General features: G+C 46.0%; 1 protein-coding gene across 1 annotated transcript in view; it reads right to left on the bottom strand.

The window, feature by feature from the left end:
• The window catches only part of ECEL1 (endothelin converting enzyme like 1), a 68,821-nt gene that overhangs the window by 30,351 nt on the left and 17,323 nt on the right, over positions 1 to 21,147 (bottom strand). The window contains exon 2 of the mRNA XM_087933681.1: positions 1,084 to 1,152. Within this exon, the coding sequence (XP_087789807.1) occupies positions 1,084 to 1,152 (69 nt within the window). The remainder of the gene's footprint in view (positions 1 to 1,083; positions 1,153 to 21,147) is intronic.

Raw genomic sequence — 21,147 nt, 5'->3', positions numbered from 1 at the left:
ATTTCTCAGCCTTCCCAGGCACTCCTACTCCCCCCCCCGCCGATGATTGGCTCATCTGTTCTGCAAAAAAATCTAAATTTCCCCCAATGCATCAGAGTACTGTAGTGTCACTCCCGGGCATTGTGGGAAATAGACACGGCTGCTGTTAAAGGAAGCTCAGCTTTGCAAGGGTGGCTTGGCATTGCCCCCTCACCCCCCAAATTTTGGAGGGAGATGGGCAGCATAAAAACAATCAGGAAGCCGGGAGTTCGATCCAAGATAGAGGCAGATATTTCTCTCTGGGCACAATGAGAATATATCTGCAGAACAAAACTCCGCATTGGCAACAGGGTAGCGCATCCGGCCAGTAAACACCCTGCTGCATTCAGTTGCCCAGGCTTCACCCTGCAAGGGATTATGGGATCATAAAAAGGAAGTGATGATGATGATGAAAAAATGAATAAATAATAAATGAATAAATTTGTTTGCAAAGCCATCTCCTCTTTAAAGAGGTATTGAGGAGGGCCTGATATACTGTATATCTGTTGTGATTAGCCAGCAGCAGGTGCGGACGGCTGAGGAGAGCGAGGACTCAGATGAGGGGCCAGGACCATTAGGGAGTGGACTGCTGCCTTTGGAGATTGTGGGGGCTGGCAGCAGCGATGAAGAGGTTCCCGAGGAGCCTGTGCCAAGTGTACCTGCATGCAGGATTGCTCGGAGGAAAGAGCAGTTACAACAGCACAGGCGACTCGGGAATAAGGCTGCAAGGTAAGGGCCCCTCCTTCAAGAAGATAAAAGCCAGCTGTGAATCGGATGTTCTTTGCAGGAAGCAAAGATGTTTTGAAACTCAGCCTCGTGGATATTACAGTATTTTAAGTTGGTATTTGAAGACTCTTGTGTTGTGAAATATTTCTCATCTGTGATTCTTGGCAGCCTCGCACAGTTTTGGCCAGGCTCGTGCTTATCAAAGTTAATTGGTTTGCAGCAGCCTTTTAACCAGGGATTTGTAAGACTCATTAAAAGGTTTCTGTTCCCTTTGGTTACTGTTTGTCTTATGGGAAAAGGGTTTGAGTCAGAACATTATTTGTTTTTTTTTTTCATTACCTTTTCGCTTTCGTCATCCTGGCCCAGGTAGAGCGTTCTCTCGGACAAGGTTAGCCCATCCTGGTCAATCTGTTGGGGGAAGAAAAAACATACACCAGGTATTTAGTCTGAGTAGAATAAAAACTTGCTGGTGATCCACCAACGACTCTTTCTTGGCTGGGTCCACACAATAAGCTCAGCTGCCAAGAAGTGATTACGTTAAATGAATCAAATTTAGAATCCTAGATTTGGAGTCATAGAGTATTGGAAGGGACCCTGGAGGTCTTCTAGTCCACCCCCATGCTCGACCAGCAGAGCCATTCTGGACAAACGGTTGCCCAGTCTCTTCTTAAAAACCTCCAGTGATGGAGCAACCAATTTCTTAAGGCAAGTTGTTTCACTGCTTAATTGTTCTCGTAGTCAGGAAATTTCTCCTGAATTGAAGGTTTGCTTCTCTCCTGGATTATTTTCCATCCGTTGTTTTTTGTCTTTGCCTTCAGGAGCTTTGGAGAATAATTTGACCCCTTCCTCCTCTCTGTGGCAGCCCCTCAAATACTGGAAGATGCTCTCCTGTCTCCCCTGGTCCTTCTCTTCCCTAGACTAGCCAGGCCCAGTTCCTGCAACCGTTCTTCGTATGTTTTAGCCTCCAGTTCCCTAATCCTCTTTGTTGTTCTACTCTGCACTCTTTCTAGAATCTCAACATTTTTTATATATATATCATGGCGACCAAAACTGGATGTAATATTCCAAGTGCTGCCTTGCCTTATAAAGTAGTATAACATTTTACATGAAAATATTTACAGGCCCCTCACATCCCGGACATAAACTGTTTCAACTCCTCCCCTCAAAATGACCCTATAGAGCACTGCACACCAGAACAACTAGACACAAGGGGAGTTTTTTCCCTGAACGCCATCGCTCTGCTAAACAACTAATTCCCTCAACACTGTCCAACTATTTACAAAGTCTGCATTACTATTACTATTCATCTCATCACTCCTTATCGCCCATCCTCTCCAGTGGTGGGATTCAAATTTTTTTACTACCCGTTCTGTGGTTGTGGCTTGGTGGGTATGGCTTGGTGGGCGTGGTAGGGGAAGGATACTGCAAAATCCCCATTCCCTCCCCACCCCACTAACCTGCTTTCCAGCTCTGTTCTCCTGTGCAGGGCAACCAAAGGAGACCCAGCTGATCAGCTGGGACTCAATGGAAGGCAGAGAAGAGAAGGGGGCAGGACCAGTCAGAGGTGGGATTTGCCGGTTCTCCAAACTACTCAAAATTTCCGCTACCGGTTCTCCAGAACTAGTCAGAACCTGCTTAAATGCCACCTCTGATCCCCTTTCACTTGTAACTGTATGACTGTAACTTTATTGCTTGTATCCTTACGATTATACTGGCTGTTTCCTTGTATGATTTGATTGCTTATTTGTACTCTATGACTATCATTAAGTGTTGTACCTGATGATTCTTGATGAATGTATCTTTTCTTTTTATGTACACTGAAGGCACATGCATCCAGACAAATTCCTCTTGTGTCTAATCACCCTTGGCCAATAAAGAATTCATTCATTCATTCATTCATCATTCATTTGCAGAGACTTCATTCGCTGCTGACTCCAGATGCCCATAAGGTCAACAGGAGCTGGACGGAAGGAAAGTTTCACTTTTTTAAGCCTTTCAAGATATTTTCCATAAATACACGCAACGCCCAAATGACACCGCATGGAAGGAAAGAGAAAAGGGAACCCGTGTGATTCGAAATATTTGAAGCTCATCTTTTCATCCCAGCCCCGTTGTCCTCCCCATGGCCTCGTGCGCATAAATATTTTATCCAGATTAAAATCACACCCACCCACCCCACGCACAACACGTATTGGTGCATTTCAATAGCTTCCCAAGGGATTGGGCTTGTGTCTTTTAAATTGCCTTTCTGTGATTTGCAGCCCGTGTCTTTCCCCAGCCGTCAACCTCATTTGGAATATTGTTTATGATTTTGGCAAATTTGATGGGCTTTCCTCCATCTTTAAATCCGTGTCGCTATTAAAGAGGCAGCAAAGATTCAGATCGGGGCGGCAGGGGATCTTTGTGGCCTCCCTTAGATTTCCACAGGACACAGATCCACGTCCAAGTGGCCTCAAGAACTCTCTAAAAAGGGTGCAAATGACCAGCTATCTGTAAGGAGTATATAAATCCTTCCATTCCCTACCATTCAGAGCTGAAGAAGCTTCTTGGATGAAAAGTGAAATGTCTTCAAAGAAAAACAAGACAGTCCAGTTGCCTCTTGAAAAAAAAAAAAGTACCTTTGGGACTTAAAGGGGAAATTTGTTTATTACTACCAAGTAGAACTTTGAATTCTGTACCCCAGAGTTCCCTATATCACATCCCTCTACTCCACAGAGCCTGAAATATTTTGCGTTCTTTTTTTTTCCACACGTTTTACCTACATAAATATCTATGTTTTTTTTTTCTTTTCAGACAAAGCAATTCTCTTACCTAGCAGCTGACCAACTCAGGTGAGTATCAGATAGGTAAGAAATTATCTAAGACAGGGGTTAGGATTATTATTGCATTGATTCAAGAAGAGACTGGACTGCTATCTTTTTTTAAATTTGTCAATCGCTTACAAGATAATAAGTATAAGCATAAACATAGTTATGAATACATGAAATGGGTACGTATAAGAAAAATAAAAAAGAAACAATAGGACAGGGACGGTAGGCACATTGGTGCGCTTATGCTCGGCCCCTACAGACCTCTTAGGAAAGGGGTGAGGTCAATAGTAGACAGTGTAAGGTTAAAGTTTTGGGGGTTTGGGGAAGAAACCACAGAGTCAGGTAGAGTATTCCAGACATTGACCACTCTGTTGCTGAAGTCGTATTTCCTGCAACCAAGTTTGGTGCAATAAACCTTCAGTTTGTATCTATTGTTTGCTCTTGTGTTGTTATGGTTGAAGCTGAAGTATTCATTGACAGGTACGACATTGCAATGTATGATTTTATACAGAAACGGTGTAGGGTCACCCGCTTGGGTGGGGTGGAGGGTTGGACTAGATGGCCTATAAAGTCCCTTCCAACCCTTGTTATTTTGATTTTATACCCTGCCCTTTGGACTATTCCAAAACTCCAACTACAGCAATAAAAACAGAGGTGAAATCGCAATGTAATTCATACTACCGTATTAGAAGAAAAGAAAACTTGAAACTCAGTCGCTACCGTAAATGGAAGAATTGGAAAGGAAATGGATCAATTTTGTAAAGAGCGATGGAAACAGCTCACAATGAGCTGCTAATTGGTCAAGCTTCCATCCTTCCAGCACCAGGCAATACAATAAGCTTTGTGCTGCACAGAGATATTTAGTGCAGAGCATACATAAAATCCTGCTAAATAATATCTCGACGGAAGAGATGCCATAAAGCGCAAGAAAGCCGAAATCTGGGTTTCTCAACCTCAGCTTTAAAAGATATGGACTTCAACTCCCAGAATTCCCTGGCCAGTTTGAGCTTGATCTTTCTCTTCAACTAATGCTGTGCTTCTCAAATATGGCAATTTGAAGGTGTATGGACTTCAACTCCCAGAATTCCCCAGACAGTGTGTGGTTGATAGATATTTCTCTTCAGCTAATGCTGTATTTCTCAGACTTGAAGGTGTGTGGACTTCAATTCCCAGAATTCCCTGGCCAGTGTGAGGTTGATATTTCTGTTCAATTAATGCTGTGTTTCTCTTCAATTCCCATAACTGCGGACTTCAATTCCCAGAAGGGGTGTGGACTTCATCTCCCAGAATTCCCCAGGCAGTGTGTGGTTGATAGATATTTCTCTTCAGCTAATGCTGTATTTCTCAGACTTGAAGGTGTGTGGACTTCCCTTCCCAGAATTCCCTGGCCAGTGTGAGGTTGATATTTCTGTTCAACTAATGCTGTATTTCTCAAATTTGGTAACTTGAAGGTGTATGGACTTCCATTCCCATAACTGTGGACTTCAATTCCCAGAATTCCCCAGCCAGTGTGTGGTTGATATTTCTGTTCAACTAATGCTGTGTTTCTCTTCAATTCCCAGAACTGTGGACTTCCATTCCCAGAAGGGGTGTGGACTTCATCTCCCAGAATTCCCCAGCCAGTGTGAGGTTGATAGATATTTCTCTTCAACTAATGTTGGGGAATTCTGGGAGTTGAAGTCCACACATTTTCAGGCTGCCAAAGTTGAGAAACACTGGTTTAATAATGTATTGTGTGAAACCCAGAAAACAGGTCGATTTAGTGATCGTTTCAAAAGCACACTCTGAACCCAGTCAATACAGGTAATTCTTGCTTAACCGCCAGCCCTGTTTTACAGCTGTTCAAAGTTATGACAGCCATGGAATGGATGTTGTACAGCTTGCATTGCACCCCTGGCTATCCTAAATGGTTGAGCCGACACCCCCACCCATCATGGCTTGTGAAGTGGGGCAGTTTTATGAGCAACTTTGGTGTCCTGGGGTCACAACAGCCATGATTTGCGATGGTTTGTAGCATGAATGAATGGGTTCGCTTAAGGACTGCAGTGTTCTCTTATTGACCATCCTGAAAAGAGATGGAAAATTACTCCCAGTCATATAGGAGTCTTGACTTACGACTGTAATTCTGAGCTCAATTACGGTTGTAACTTACAACCATTCGTTTAGGGTCCCTGGGAAATTACGACGGTATTAAAAATACATGACTTGGGACCGTTTTTCACACTTATGACCGTTGAAGCATCCCCGTGATCAAAATTCGGACGCTTGGCAACCGGTTCGTATTTATGATGGTGGCAGTTTCCCGGGGTTACGTGATCCCTTTTTGTAGCCTTCTGACAAGCAAAGTCGATGGAGACCCACTTAACAACTGTGTTACTGAAGTGATTCACTTAACAACTGCAGCAAGAAAGCTCATAAAACAGGGCCAAGCGTCACTTAACTCTTGTTAGCCAGGAAAATTTGGGGCTCAATTTGGTCCTAAGGTCAAGGACTAGATATAATTCCACGCTCAATTACGGTTGTAAGTCAAGGACTACCGGTAAGCAGTCTCACTTCCCAGCTGCAGATCAACCGAATGACGCAAAATGAGTCCTGCTGTAGACCAAAAACAGCCCCCTCTGAGAACTTCCTCCCCCCACCCCCCCACCCCAGGTCCACCCTCCCTTTCCGTCATATCGCTGTGAATTTATTGCATTATCGGCTTTCTTCTTCTAGCTCCCTCGTCTCACCTGGGCTTTTTTTCATTTCCTGTCCTCTGCCAGCTTGCAGAGATGTGGCTGATGAAACGGAGATGGGATGGGTGAAGGATGGGAGATGCACACAACGGTGGTTATTGCTTTGTGATGCAAAATGGTGAGGAAATGAAGACAACACGGCTCTGGCACCAGTGTGCCAGCATCTCCAACTCGGTGCCCGCCAAGCTGTTCCCAACAAAAACTAGGAAAATTCCTGGCCATCCATACTGTTCTGACCAAGGCTTCCTAAGGCACTAACAAACACACATAAAATCCAAAACTCTTTTATTTTAGTTCAATGGCTGTGAATTATCGGCATTCACAGCCCGGAATGAGTCTTAACCGGTTATAATTAGTCCCAGGGACGCCTGCCAAAGTTCTTTCTAAGACGTCTAATAAGAACGCATCTTTTCTGACTTGAAGTGCTGCCAAAGAGTAAAGTTTAAATTAGTCTTTCCAAAACCAAACAGAGAACAAATTCACCACAGAGCTTTCCGAGTCCAAACCGACCAGTAGAAACAAAGTTGCTTCCTGCAAAGGTTCTTCTCCCTTTGCTCCTCCTTTATACCTTATGGGAGGTCCAATAACCTCCAAGCCTTACTCCCGAGGCACCCTTTTGTCTTAACTGTTCTTGCCTTCTGGCAGCTCTGCGCACACACACATTGGGAACAGGCTCCTGCTGTTCCTCTGCCTCGCTGCTGTCAGATTCTGGAGGCTCCGGAGTGAGCACCCCACTCCCAGATGGTCCTGGCCCCCATCTCTGCATTGGATGCAGGACCCTCGTCCGAGTCCTCTCCAGACTCCCGGACTGGTCCCCGTTCTTCCCCACCGTGTGATTCTGCTGCTGTCTGCACAGGCTGCTAGCGAACCACAACAAATAGAGGGAGACTTCAATGATTATTTGGCTTCGGGCTCACCGTTTAGATTTATTCGCACTTATCGTCGAATGACGTCAACAAACACCACAACATTAGGAGGGAACAGGCAGGGTGGCTGATCTGCATGCCAAGATGTCACTCTAGAAATGCCACTCTCAGGTCTGCCAGGTTCGGTTTGGCGCCTCACAGGCATCCTTCCATCAAAGGTGAGAACTGGCGGTAGCAGGGGGGGAAAAGGATAGATGGACAATAAAATTGTGTGCGTACTTGGAGCAGTCCAGTGATCATTTGACGGAAAAAAAGTGACTTATGATCATGTTTCACACTCACAATCGTTACAGCATCCCTATGGTTGAGTGAGCAAAATTCAGATGTTTGGCAGACCGGCTCATATTTATGACAGTGGCGGTGTCTTGGGGGGGTCATGTGATCCCCTTTTGTGAGCTTCCGACGAGCAAATTCAAGGGGAAGCCAGATTCATTTGACAACCCTGTGACGAACTTGTGAACTGCAGTGACTCACTTAGCAACAGTGGAAAGAAGGGTTGTAAAATGGGGCAAACCTTACTGGGCAACTCTCTCGCCTAGCAGCATCAAACTGGGGCTCGATTGTGGTTGTAAGTCAAAGACTATTTGTAATGGGCAGGTTCAGGGGTGGGATTTTACCGGTTCAAACCGGTTCTCTAGAACTGGTTGTTATGATTCTGAGCAGTTCAGAGAACTGGTAAATCATGTCCCTGGCTGGCTCCTCCCCTCTCCGTCCGCCTGTCCCCTCCCAGTCAGTCCTTATCGCGCATGTGCGACATCGCGCATATGCCCAACATTACTGACTGCGTTCTCCTTCTCCCAGTCCAAGTGATGAAATCCATTTAAAAAGAAAAGAACAAAGTCCGTCTTCAAAGAAAATTTCCTTTATTTAGGAAAGCATCAAATTGGCAAAGTCTGTTGTGGTTCCGGATCTGACCCAACCCGGAATTACCTCACAATATTAAAAGTTAGAAACAACCCCCCAAAGTCACATTCTCCAATAGACGTAATTCAACGTTGCTTGATGTCATCAGTCTCTACCTCAAGGGGTCTAAACACGGACAGCTTGTTTTCCCACGGGAAGAAGAATCACCTAGCCAAAACAACTCTCTTTATCTCCACTCCTCCCCGCCCCTTAGGAATGTGGCAAGCCCCAAACTCTTTCCCCCATGACTGCCACAGAAAAGGTAAGAAAAAGAATATATACTAAACCTAACTAAAATGGCTACACAAAGGTCAATTTCAGGGTTGCCACCTTAAGATTTTTTTTCTCTCCTTCAGACGATCAGCTGTTCCGATGATCAGCTGTGACGGGATCCCCCTCGCTGTCTTACTGCTTTGCCCAGGAGGCTCCCCTGAGACCGAGGAGGCTCAAAAATGGAGCGCGGGGCGGAGGGGGGTGCTGCACGCCCCCCACAAGCTCCGTTCTTTTCCTTCCTGAGCCTTCTGGGAGCAAAAACGCCCCCCAAAAGGCAAAAAATGGGAGGGGTTTGCTGCAAAAAAGCCACGCCCACCCAGTCACATGACCATGCCCCGCCTAGCCACACCGACCTAACCAGGTCCACAGAACCGGTTGTTAAAACATTCGAATCCCGCCACTGGGCAGGCTCCATTACGGTTGCAAGCCGAGGACTATCTTTATTTCTCTTCTTTGCAAGTGGGGATGGGGTGGAACGGGACACAAATAACTTAGCTCCTTGTTTCCGATGCTGAGATGCAAGAAAATGAGAGCAGCTGTCAGGCCTGCCACAATCTGATCCCTTAGGAAAGAAAGACCATCGACTCCGTTTGATTGGAGCGAAAGGTTCTCTTACTAAAAAGATGCTAGCTGCAGGGGGCTCTGGGTTTCCCCACACTCAAAAGATACAGAAAGGTTCTCCCTCATCCCAGCCCTCCCCTCATGACCAGCCCACCTTCAGCCAATCGGAACTCACCAAAGTGTTTTGAGAATGCTGAGGTGTTTGGGGCAATCCCCATTCTTTTTTCAGGGTGCCTGGCCTTGAATACATGATACAAAGGGGTGCTGAGCTTCTCCGGTCTTTATCACCTGGCATTGCCCCCTACCTATTTACCTGCACGTAAGACATAGTCCTCGACTTACAACCACAGTTGAGCCCAAATTTTCTGTGGCTAAGTGAGACATTGACTAACTGAGTTTTGTCCCATGTTATGACCTTTCCTGCACAACTGTTAAGTGAATCGCTGCAGTGGATAAGTTAGTAACTTGGTTGTTAAAGTGAATCAGGTTTTTCCCATCAACTTGTCAGAAGGTCGGAAGAAGGTGATCCCCTGACCTTGGGACACGACCACGGTCATAAGTATGAGTCAGTTGCCAAGTGTCTGGTCAGGTGACCATGGGGAGTGCTGCAAAGGACATAACTCTGAAAAACGGTCATAAATCACTTTTTCAGCCCCGTTGTAACTTTGGACTTACTAAATGAGCTGTTGTAAGTTGAGGACTACCTCTACGCACGCAGATTTATTGTCCATCTGTCCTCTCCCCCCCACCATCCCGCCTTCTCGCCTTTAATGGCAGGATGCCTGTGAGGCACCAAGCCGAACCTGGCAGGCCTGAGAGTGGAATTTGTAGAGTGACATCCTGGCACGCAGATCGGCCATTCTGGCTACTTCCTCCTGATGCTGTGGTGCTTGTCGTTTGACGATAAGTGCAAATAAATCTAAACAGTGAGCACAAAGCCAAATGATCACCAGACTACCAAAAAAAAAAAAAAACCCATTATCCTCTACGGAGAAGAGCAGAATTACTCTTTCCCTGCCTGGTGACATTTTACAGCTGCCAGCTTGTTCAAGTCAGTGTGAGTGGTGACACCGACTCAGCAAGCATTAGACGCGCTGCTCTCCATCTCGGTTTTGAAGTTGCTACTTGTCACACTGCTGTGCGCCTGGGTGTCCCCTCTTCTAAACGTATTCAGTTCTCTCCATTTTGTGCATGCAAAATCCGTCATAAATAGTAAGCGGTTAGGAAAAGAGGTTGTAGAAAAGGGGTTGTAGGTTCTAGGATGCTCTGGAGGACCCTAGTATGCTCAGGTACAGATTCCAACGGATAGTTAGAACTGCAGAAAGAACAACTGCAACCAGCCTGGATATTGTAGGGGTCAAAAAGAGGGTTGAGGAACCATTGAGACCCGGATATTGTAGGGGTCAAAAAGTAGGTTGAGGAACCATAGAGACCTGGATATTGTATGGTCAAAAAGAAGGTTGAGGAACCATAGAGATCCAGATATTGTAGAGGTCAAAAAGAAGGTTGAGGAACCATAGAGACCCGGATATTGTAGGGTCAAAAAGAGGATTGAGAAACCATAGAGACCTTGATATTGTATGGTCAAAAAGAAGGTTGAGGAACCATAGAGACTCGGCTATTGTTAGGGGTTAAAAAGAGGTTTGAGAAACCATACAGACCCAGATATTGTAGGGGTCAAAAAGAAGGTTGAGGAACCGTAGAGATCCAGATATTGTAGAGGTCAAAAAGAAGGTTGAGGAACCATAGAGACCTGGATATTGTATGGTCAAAAAAAAGGTTGAGGAACCATAGAGACCCGGATATTGTAGGGTCAAAAAGAGGATTGAGAAACCATAGAGACCTTGATATTGTATGGTCAAAAAGAAGGTTGAGGAACCATAGAGACCTTGATATTGTATGGTCAAAAAGAAGGTTGAGGAACCATAGAGACTTTTATATTGTATGGTCAAAAAGAAGATTGAGGAACCATAGAGACCTGGATATTGTAGATGTCAAAAAGTAGGTTGAGGAACCATAGAGACCTGGATATTGTATGGTCAAAAAGAAAGTTGAAGAACCATAGAGACTTGGATATTGTAGGGTCAAAAAGAGGATTGAGAAACCATAGAGACCTTGATATTGTATGGTCAAAAAGAAGGTTAAGGAACCATAGAGACTTTTATATTGTATGGTCAAAAAGAAGGTTGAGGAACCATACAGACCCGGATATTGTAGGGGTCAAAAAGAGGATTGAGGAACCATAGAGACCTGGATATTGTAGGGGCAAAAGGGGGCAAAGAACATACCTACAGGCCCTTCCCATCCTGGACATAAACTGTTTCATCTCCTCCCCTCAAGACGCTGCTATACAGGGCACTGCATGCCAAAAAAACCAGACACAGAGACAGTTTTCCCCCTCGTGCCCTCACTCCGATGAATGCCTCATTCTGCCTTATGTCTAAGTGTATTTACCCTTGTTGTACAGCTGTAGAGGTAGCCCTCGACTTACAACAGTTCACTTAGTGACCATTCAAAGTTACAACGGCACTGAAAAAAGTGACTTAGGACCGTTTTCCACAGTTACGACCTTTGCAGCCTCCCTGTGATCACATGAGCAAAATTCAGACCCTTGGAAACTGACTCCTATTTATGACAGTCGCAGTGTCCCAGGGTCACATGGTCCCCTTTGGCGACCTTCCAACAAGCAAAGTCAACGAGGAAGCCGTGATAACAGATAACAGATAACAGATCATCATAGTTGGAGGGGACCTTGTAGGTCATCTAGTCCAACCCAAGTGGGAGACCCTACACCATTTCTGACAGATGCCAGTCCAGTCTCTTCTTGAAAGTCTCAAATGATGGCTTCACAACTGTGTTCACTTCACAGCTGTGTTACTAACTTTATCGACGGCAGTGATTCACTTAACAACCGGGGAAAGAAAGGTCGTAAAATGGGATGAAACTCACCTAGCAAAGGTCTCACAACGGAAAGTTGTGGCTCAGTTGTGGTCATAAGGCGAGGACTATCTGTACCCCTGCTGAAACCTTCTCCTCGCAAAAGGAAGATCCCCGAAGGCACTGCAACCGTCATAAATATGAACCCCGTTGCCAAGCATCTGAATTTTGATCACAAGACCACAGGGATGCTGCAAAGGTCGTAACTCTGAACCACGGCCGTAAGTCACATTTTTCAGCGCCATTGTCGCTAAACAAATGGCTGTTAAGTCAAGGTATTTTTTAATCATAATTTCGCACAAGGGAACACACGGCCCCTCTGCAAACGGGCCACTCCTGTGTCTGGCTCCCATCATTTGAGTGGCTTGGCTAGGCAAGGCGGCCACCCTTTGAAAGCCCCTTCCCCATGACGGGCAGGGGGCAGCTGTTCAGAGGAAGGGACCCCCGCCCAGAGGTAATCAGCTAATGGTGACAGCCGCCTTCCCGGGGAGAAATCAATCTTTACAGCCCATCAGATGCACTTTGCAATCACCGGCCTTCCGACGCTTGGAAGATGTCAAAGTGTCCCCTCTCTCTCTGTGTCCCTTGAGGGATTGCTTCAGCGGTGGGCTTCAAAAAATTTTTTAATAAAGAGTCCTCTGCACGGTTGCTGGGTGGGGGTGGCCATGGTGAGCAAGCCCTAGTCGGACTCCGGCACCACGGTGTGTGGGGGGGTTTGCCCTCCCGGGCTCCGGAGGCTTTCTTCGAGCCTCCGGAAGGGTGAAAATGGCCTCCCCAGACTCTGGAGGCTGGAAACGAGCACATTTCCGGCCTTCCCAAACTTCTGGGAGGCCCACTTTTCACCCTCCCTGAGCCTCTGTGTGCACCCTGCATTTACCTGCAGCCAAAACAGGCTGTGTGGGGATTCTGGGGAGGGCTGTGTGGGGCCAGCCAGGAGTGGGATTTAGTTTTTGTTTTCAAACTGCTCAGAATCTTAGTTAGGGGCTCTCCGAACTCCTGAGGACCCCCAGCAGCCAAGCCTTGGACTGCTTCTATCCATCTGGTCCAGAGCTGCAAATTGGACTTTGCTCAAAGTCTACGACAACTCACCATGGCCATCCCCACCACGAAACCACTCACTGTGGAACAAGAGTTACACTAATATTGAAGAAATCGTGGAATGGAATCATTCGTAACTGGCTGACCAACCGCACTCAACCTGTAGTCCTCTATATATAAAACTGCATCTACGCGGAGGGAGGCAGAGGTGGGATTCATGGAAGCGGGGGTAGAGGAGTTGAAAAGTTCAAGGTTATTCTGTATGTCGTATTAAGAAATTCCAGTTGCAGTTAATTGGTTCTCGTGATTTATGCAAGTGTAGAAGTGGGAAGAGAGAAGGGAGGAGAGAAGGTGGATTCTGTGTAACGTGTGAAAATAATTTCACTTTGGGAAATTGCCTTTGACATGCCAGATCTGCTTCTAAATAAACCAATTGGAGAGAAAATGTCTCGGAGTGATTGATATCATGGATACTTTCTGGATGCCTTACAGTGAGATTCAGCAGATTCTGACCAGTTCTGGAGAACCAGTAGCAGAAATTTTGAGTAGTTCAGAGAACCGGCAAATCCCACCTCTGACTGGAGATTATACAGTGTCCTTCCCCTACCACACCCATCAAGCCACGCCCACAGAACCGGTAGCAAAAGTTTTTGAATCCCACCACTGGATGGAGGCATGCGGTGGGATACCCCAGGGTTCTGTTTTAGGCCCAGGACTCTTCAACGTCTTCATCAATCATTTGGACGAGAGGATAGATGGGGAACCCATCAAATTTGTGGATAACACCAAACTAGCAAGAATAGCCAACACTCCAGAAGAGAAGCTTAAAGTACAGAAGGATCTGGACAGACTTGAACATTGGGCGCTATCTAACAAAATGAAATACAGTGGTGAAAAAAGTCAGGTTCTACATTTAGGCAAGAAAACTCAAATGCTCAACAGTAGCAACTGAGAGGCGGATCTTGGAGTCCTGGTGGATAATCACTTAAATATGAGCCAGCCGTGTGATGCAGCTGTCAAAAAAGCCAACATAATCCTAGGCTGCGTAAACAGAGGGATAGAATCAAGATCACGTGAAGTGTTGCTGTCATATCACTTAATAATATCACTTGGTAAGGCCATACTTGGAATACTGCATCCACTTTTGGTCCCTAAATTATAAAAAAAAATATGTTGAGACTCTAGAAAGAGTGCAGAGAAGAGCAACAAAAATGATTTGGGGACTGGAGGCTAAAACACATGAAGAATGGCTGCAGGAACTGGGTTTGTCTAGTTTCATGAAAAGAAGGACCAGGGGCGACATGATAGCCGTCTTGCAATATTTGAGGGGCTGCCACAGAGAAGAGGGGATCACCAGAAGGCAAGACAAGAAGCAACGGATGGAAACTAATCAAGGAGAAGAAGCAATGTGAAACTAAGGAGGAATTTCTCAACAGTTAGAACAATTAACCAGTGGAACAACTTGTTTTCAGAAGTTGTGAATGCTCCAACACTGGACGTTTATAAGAAGAGATTGGATAACCATTTGTCTGAAATGGTATAAGGTTTCCTGCCTAAGCAGGGGGTTGGACTAGAAGACCTCCAAGGTACCTTCCAACTCCTCTCCTCTCCTCTCCTCTCTCCTCTCCTCTCCTCTCTCTCCTCTCTTTCTTTCTTTCTTTTCTTTTCTTTCTTTCTTCTCTTCTCTTCTTCTCTTCTGTTTTATTCTTCCTCTCCTCTCCTCTCCTCTCTCTCCCTCCTCTCCTCTCCTCTCCTCTTCTCTCTTCTCTTGCATTCTGTTCTATTCTGTTCTGTTCTACTCCATTCCATTCCATTCTCATCTCTTTGTCATAACCCTGACATTTTCCGTGTGTATGGTTTTGGTTTGACTCACACAGCTATTGCAAAAACACCGGGTGCCCAGCACAACGTCAGAAAATGGGAACTCGGCTGACATCACTGGGTGGGAATTGAGCCAGTGAAGACGAGGAAGGAGGGTTGCGGCTCGCATTGGGTTCAAAAACACAAAACTGCGACAGGCGGGAGAACCTCAGCGTTGTTCAAGGAATCCTTGATTAAACTGGGAATACCGGGGAGCTGCGGAGCAATCAGGGTTCTCAAGACTGGGGAGGACAAAGGCCCTCGGATGAGTGGCAAGACGGAACATCATGCATGCTCCTTCCAAGCCAGCGAGCGTATAAAAAGCCACAGGTGCCCAATGGGTCTGACGGGAGGCAGCGCGTCCTCATTTATCCGAAATTCAATTATCAGAACAAGGCGAGGCGCCCACGTTCAGTCCTGCTGAATTACATAAAAATGATCTGTGCTTACTGTGTTTTAAGGAATTAATGAGTCGTGAATGGTAGAAGCGGCGAAGGAGGAATGCGCAGTGTTTACTTATTTAAAAAAAACATCTTTCTTTCCTGGGTCGTGTTGCAAACACAAGCAGACGCTCTGGTACATCTTCATAGACCAGGATGGAGGCAGAGGTGGGGGCTCAGCATTGGCTGGGTTTGTGTGACATCCTCTTCACAGTTTAGTGAAGAGAAGGACTGGGGGGGGGGACAGGATAGCGGTCTTCCAATATTTGAGGGGCTGCGACAGAGAAGAGGAAGGTCTCAAGCTATTCTCCGAAGCACCTGAAAGCAGAACAAGAAGGAATGGATGGAAACTTGATCAAGGAGAGAAGCAACCTAGAACTAAGATGTTTCCTGACAGCGGGAACAATTAACCAGCAGAACAGCTTGCCACTAGAAGTTGTGGGTGCTCCATCAATGGAGGTTTTAAAGAAGAGATTGGACAACCATTTGTCTGAAATAGTATAGGGTTTCCGGCCTGAGCATGGGGTTGGACTAGAAGACCTCCAAGGTCCCTTTCTATTCCATTCCATTCCATTCTAGTCTGTCTCCTGAGGCCTCCGCGCGGCCTGCTTTTGGCCAACAGAATGCTGCAGGAGGCCATGGAGGGCCGAAAATGGGCTGCAAGGGGGCCGCAAGTGCCCCATTTTGCTATCCTTTGATATTTCCAGGCTGGCCCCGCAGGCCAAATTTAAGCACCCCATGGGTTGGATTTAAGAAGCCCCTCAGGCCGTGTTTTGATCTGGGCCGTGAGCCTTGAGTTTGACACCTGTGCTTTACACGCTAGCTGCCAAAAGCCTGAATTTTGATTTCGTGATTGTGGGGATGCCGTGACAGTCATTAAGTGTGAGGACCAGTCCTCAATCAGCTTTTTGGTAACTTTGTACAGTTGCCAAAGAAATGGTTTGTAAATCGAGGACTTCCTGTCGCCTGCATAACGACCTCATGGAGTCGTCCCACACAGGATCAGCAAAACCAGAGTGAGGATTGATTTGCTGTCAACAGAGATAAAATTCAACTTTGCCTTTTTAAAAACAAAACTAAATACCTCATTGCTTCGCTTCAATGGAGATGCAGCCCATCCCAGGCTCTTCAGATGGGTTAGGGGGAAAAAAAATCCTCCCATCATCCCCGGGCAACAAGTGGCCAAGAGTGATGGGAACTGTAGTCTACCAAGGCTGCAAGCTTGGCCTGGAGTTGGGGAAAGACTGCCAGCAGGCATGTGGGGGACACACTGTCACTTCCCCGTTCCCAAGGTTAAGCAAAATGGCGCCCATCACTGCCAGAAAATGAGCGTTAAAAGAGAAACGTTGGAACCGGTCATCTTTGAGGACCACGAAAGCCCTCTTCTCATTCCTGGCCTGCCAAATGAAGCCAATTAATCTTGACGTGAGGCCATTATGTCCTTCCGAGCAAAGCTGAGTCCCCTGTTGGTGACTGGCAAGCTTTCAGCATGGCTCATTCCCAAGCTGATCGATCGGAGTTGTAGAAAGTTAGCACCAGGGATGAGATGCTACCGGTTCGCCCTGGTTCAGATGAACCGGAAGTGAATTGTATGACCGTTTTATGGCCGGTTCCATGAACCAGCCAATCCTAGCCCTGGCTAGCCCAGCCCAGCCCAGCCCACGCCCCCCAGGGGTCCCAGAGGCTCGAGGAAAGCCTCTGGAGCCCAGGAGGGCGAAAACAGCCCCCCTGCCATGGTGCAGGAGGCCGACTAGGCCACGCCCACCATGGCCACGCCCACCCAGCAACCAGGCAGAGAACCCGTGGCTAAAATTATGAAGCCCATTCCTTGGTTAGCACCCGCCCCTCTGCTAGAAGAATGAAGTATTTTGAGAAATATTCCTTTTAAAAAGGCAGAATATTATATTTCCCTAAAGGAGGAATATCTCTTGGAAAACAGCCCCTGCCTTCCTTAATAGCAGATATTTTTTTGCTTGTTAAGAAAGACTGGGCGAAATAGCAGTCCATACACAAATAGAAAATATAATTTAATAACATAATCCAAATAAGTCAAGACAGTAGACGGGAATTTAGGATCAGGTAATTAAACTGTATTATTAATATTAATGGTGCGTTAAAATATATTGTGAGCTTAAAATATTTAAGAACTGGAAGTAGGGTGGGATTTTGAGGTACACTTCCGGGATCAATATTTTTAATATTTGGCGTTATTATTAATCCTACACATTTGAATATTGAAGTTGTGGTGGAGCTATGAATAATTGTTACAAATATTAAATAATAGTATTTAGGGACAATAAATACAGGGCGCAAAGAAATGTTATTTATGTTTCAATGAATGAATGGGAAAATGAGAAATGGATTATGAAAAGAGACTAGTGATGTTGAAGTTGGAAGATTAGAATTACACACATCTATTTGTATTATTATCGATACTGTTATTTACAAAAGACTTGACCCGGTCAATGCAATGTCCACAAAATATGTATGTTTATACTGAAAAGTAAAAATTAGGAAAAAAAGAAAGGCAGGCTGAGCCAGCTTATCTGCAAGACTTCCAGCTCCAGGGTGATGGGATTAAGACATGATCCTCCGGGACATAATAGGATTAAACCATCTAGCAGCAGAGCTCACCACATGGCACAATCTCCTAAGGACATTGCATCAGCCAAGCTTCAACCAAACCTGGGAGCTCAGACAATGTCAGCTATGAACCCTGCATAGTCCCGTGGGAATTTGACAGCAGCCAATAGAATATATGTTCTTGCACAGGAACAGAAAGCTCAAGTTCAAAGCCCACTCTCAACTTCATGTGGTCAGCTGCCCAAGACCATCCAAGTGGTTCCGCTTCATAATTAAACCCTCTTTCCAATCAGCCTCCATGTTCTGCCCTAGTTGGGTGATAAAACGTCCACAAGGAAACAAGCAAGCTCAGAGAGCCTCAAGGAGCCCACAGTCATCGTCTCTTTCTCCTTCTCCTTCCTCTTCTTCCTCTCCACAAACCCCTCTCCCTTCTAGCACTGATGATGTTCCCTAGTTGGGTAACGAAACGTCTTCAAGAAACTAACCAACCTCGGAGAGCACCAAGGACCCTATCACACATTTACCCTCTCAATCAGAGCAAACAAAATCTCTGACATGGTAGCAACCCTTCACAAGGCTTATCAACACTAATTTCCCTTTCTGGATTTGGAGCTCAAACATTGAAGCTTCCATTTTTTGGGAGGCGGGGGTTGACAAAGAGAAGAGGGAGATTTTCCAAGTTCAGAAACATCGGGAGAAAGCGAATTATCTCGTTTCTTTGTTGGCAGCCATTTTACGTACAAATTCTCCAAAACAATCCCCCAAACAAAGTTTTGAATTCCAGAACAGTTGGCTCCTCTCCTCCTACTCCTGTTGTGGTTTGCTGGCAGCCTGTGCAAATGGCAACGGAGTCGAACAGCGGGGAAGAAAGGGGGACCAGTCCAGGAGTCTGGAGAGGATTGGGACGAGGGTCCTGCGTCCAATGCAGAGATGGGGCCAGGACCATCTGGGAGCGGGGTGCTGCCTCCGGAGTCTGACAGCAGTGAGGCAGAGGACCCAGGGGAGCCTGTTCCCAATGCGCGTGTGCACAGAGCTGCTAGAAGGCGAGAGCAGCTGAAACAAAAGGGGCGACTCGGGAGTAAGGCTGGGAGGTGATTGTCCCTCCCCTAAGGGATAAAGGAAGTGCAAAGGTAGAGAAACCTTTGCAGGAAGCAAAGTTGTTCGTTGTTCAGATTAAACCTTGAAGCTCTGTGTGGACTTTGTATTTTGGTTGTGTTTTTTTTTATAGTTCATTTGGCACTTTTGTTGCTGGCAGCAATTCAAAGGAGAGAAAGGTGGGTGCTTATCTCAAGGGACTGTTTGGGACTCATTACAGGCTAGAAATGAACATAATTCCCAGTGCTGAAATAAAACAAGAGTTGTTTTAAGTAAGCGCGTGCTTACTTACGGTCTCGGAAGCCTTGGTCAGAACAGCTCCCGTGCGGTTACGATAGAGCAGTGATTTAAGGAACCTCTGGAAAATCTGCAAGAGGACCAATAAATCCAGAAGAAATCCAGTTTTTCTTTTTAAAAAAACACCAAGCTGCTCCATCACAAGCGGAGGGCCAAGTGGAAGGCGAAAAGGAGCGCCTGCTTACATGTTCCATAAATCTCTGGATTTACAGCCAGTCGGAGCCTGCTGTCTTTTTGCTCCCGGATGCCCCCGGCTGGCTTTTTTTTGCATTGCTGTAGGGAGCCACTCTCGCCTCCCCAGATTAAAATAGGCCTCATTCTTAATATTAAAAAAGAGGCAGGATAGAATATTTCCTCAAAGGAGAAACGGAGAAGCGTCTTAACAAAGGCAGAAAACAGAGAACAGATTAACAGAGTTGAAAGGGACCTTGTAGGTCATCTAGTCCAACTCCCTGCCCAAGCGGGAGACCCTACACAATTTCTGACAGATGGCAGTCCAGTCTCTTCTTGAGAGCTTCCAGGGATGAAGCTCCCACAACTTACGAAGGCAACTTCTGTTCCATGGGTTGATTGTTCTCCCTGTCAGAAAGTTTCTCCTTATTTCCAGGTTGAATCTCTCCTTGTTCAGTTTCCATTCATTATTCCTTGTCTGGCCTTCGGGGGCTTTGGAAAATAGTTTGACCCCTTCCTCCACTCTGTGGCAGCCCCTCAAATATTGGAAGATGCTCTCCTGTCTCCCCTGGTCCTTTTCTCCCCTAGATTAGCCACAGCCCTGTCCTTCCTGCTATAGGAAAACAGCTTGAAGAGAGAATGCAGATTTTGTATCCATTCATAAAGATTTTAGATTTTATTCATAAAAATGCCTTCGGCCTGGCTGGAGGCGATGGGAATTTACATTCCCCCCCGCCACCAATTCTAAAGATGGGACAGGACCTTTAGGACATAAAAGGATTAACCAGGGGTGGGATTCAACTGGTACGGATTGGTTCAGCCGGTACAGACCGGTAGTTCTGGCTATCATTTGACCGCACCCATCTGCCCCTGGACTATTCTACCCTATATTTCCTTCGTTTGAAGCCCAGATGATCAGTGCTACGCCTCAGCCTTTTTTTTTACTCACCGGGGGCTGCAGTAAAAGGTAAGTTTTCTTGCTACTTTCAAATGTACCGTGCACGCTTACTGAACAGGTTGTTACACCGTTTGAATCCCACCACTGGGACTAACCCACCGCCACTGAAATAGTAAAAAGGCGCACGGTTCACTGCTTGGAGAAAGTCAGCACCCAGCCCCATCCACCTAGGGAATGAAATTTTTTTTGGGGGGGGGAGAATATTACTAATTTTAAAAAATAGGCGGGATAGAATATTTCCCCCAAAAGGAGAAATGGGGAAAAATCTTAAGGGAGGCAGAAACCAGCCCCAGTCTGAGGAGGCAGAAACGGAGGAGGCCAGTTTTTAGAAATGCAGGTTTGGTCATCCATTCAGAAAGACTGGGCCAGACCAAGACTCCAGATAAGCAACACAATCAGGCAAGCCAAAGGTTGAGAAGATTAGCTCAGACAGACACCCAGGATTTACATTTTCCCTTTTGCCTATAGAGCCAGCCATGACCCTTACGTGACCCCCATAGGAATCAAGAAGGTATAAAACCCCACCCGCTCTCAACGCCGTTTTGTCAAGCTGTCCCAGAACCGCACGCTGCGTGTGTTGATTCTGCTCATCCAATAAATGGACCTTTCTTTCTTAAGCAGCTTCTATTTTATTCCCGGCTTGGAACTAGAACTGGATTTTTTTTCCAACGCTACATTGTACAACCGCCTGGAGCATCTTAATCAGAACCCTGTAAAGATCCGCCCACTCACTCAGCCATTGGGGCAGCTACCCCAGAAACGTGTTGCTGTCACTGAAGTTTCTGGAAACCAAATAAACTTTCATGTTGTGGTTCG

Source organism: Pseudonaja textilis, chromosome 4 (assembly GCF_049901715.1).
Source record: "Pseudonaja textilis isolate UNSWEBS1 chromosome 4, rPseTex1.2, whole genome shotgun sequence".
In the NCBI taxonomy this organism is placed as follows: domain Eukaryota; kingdom Metazoa; phylum Chordata; class Lepidosauria; order Squamata; family Elapidae; genus Pseudonaja; species Pseudonaja textilis.
Note: the sequence above shows the minus strand (reverse complement) of the source record. Positions and strands in the feature narration are given on the sequence as shown.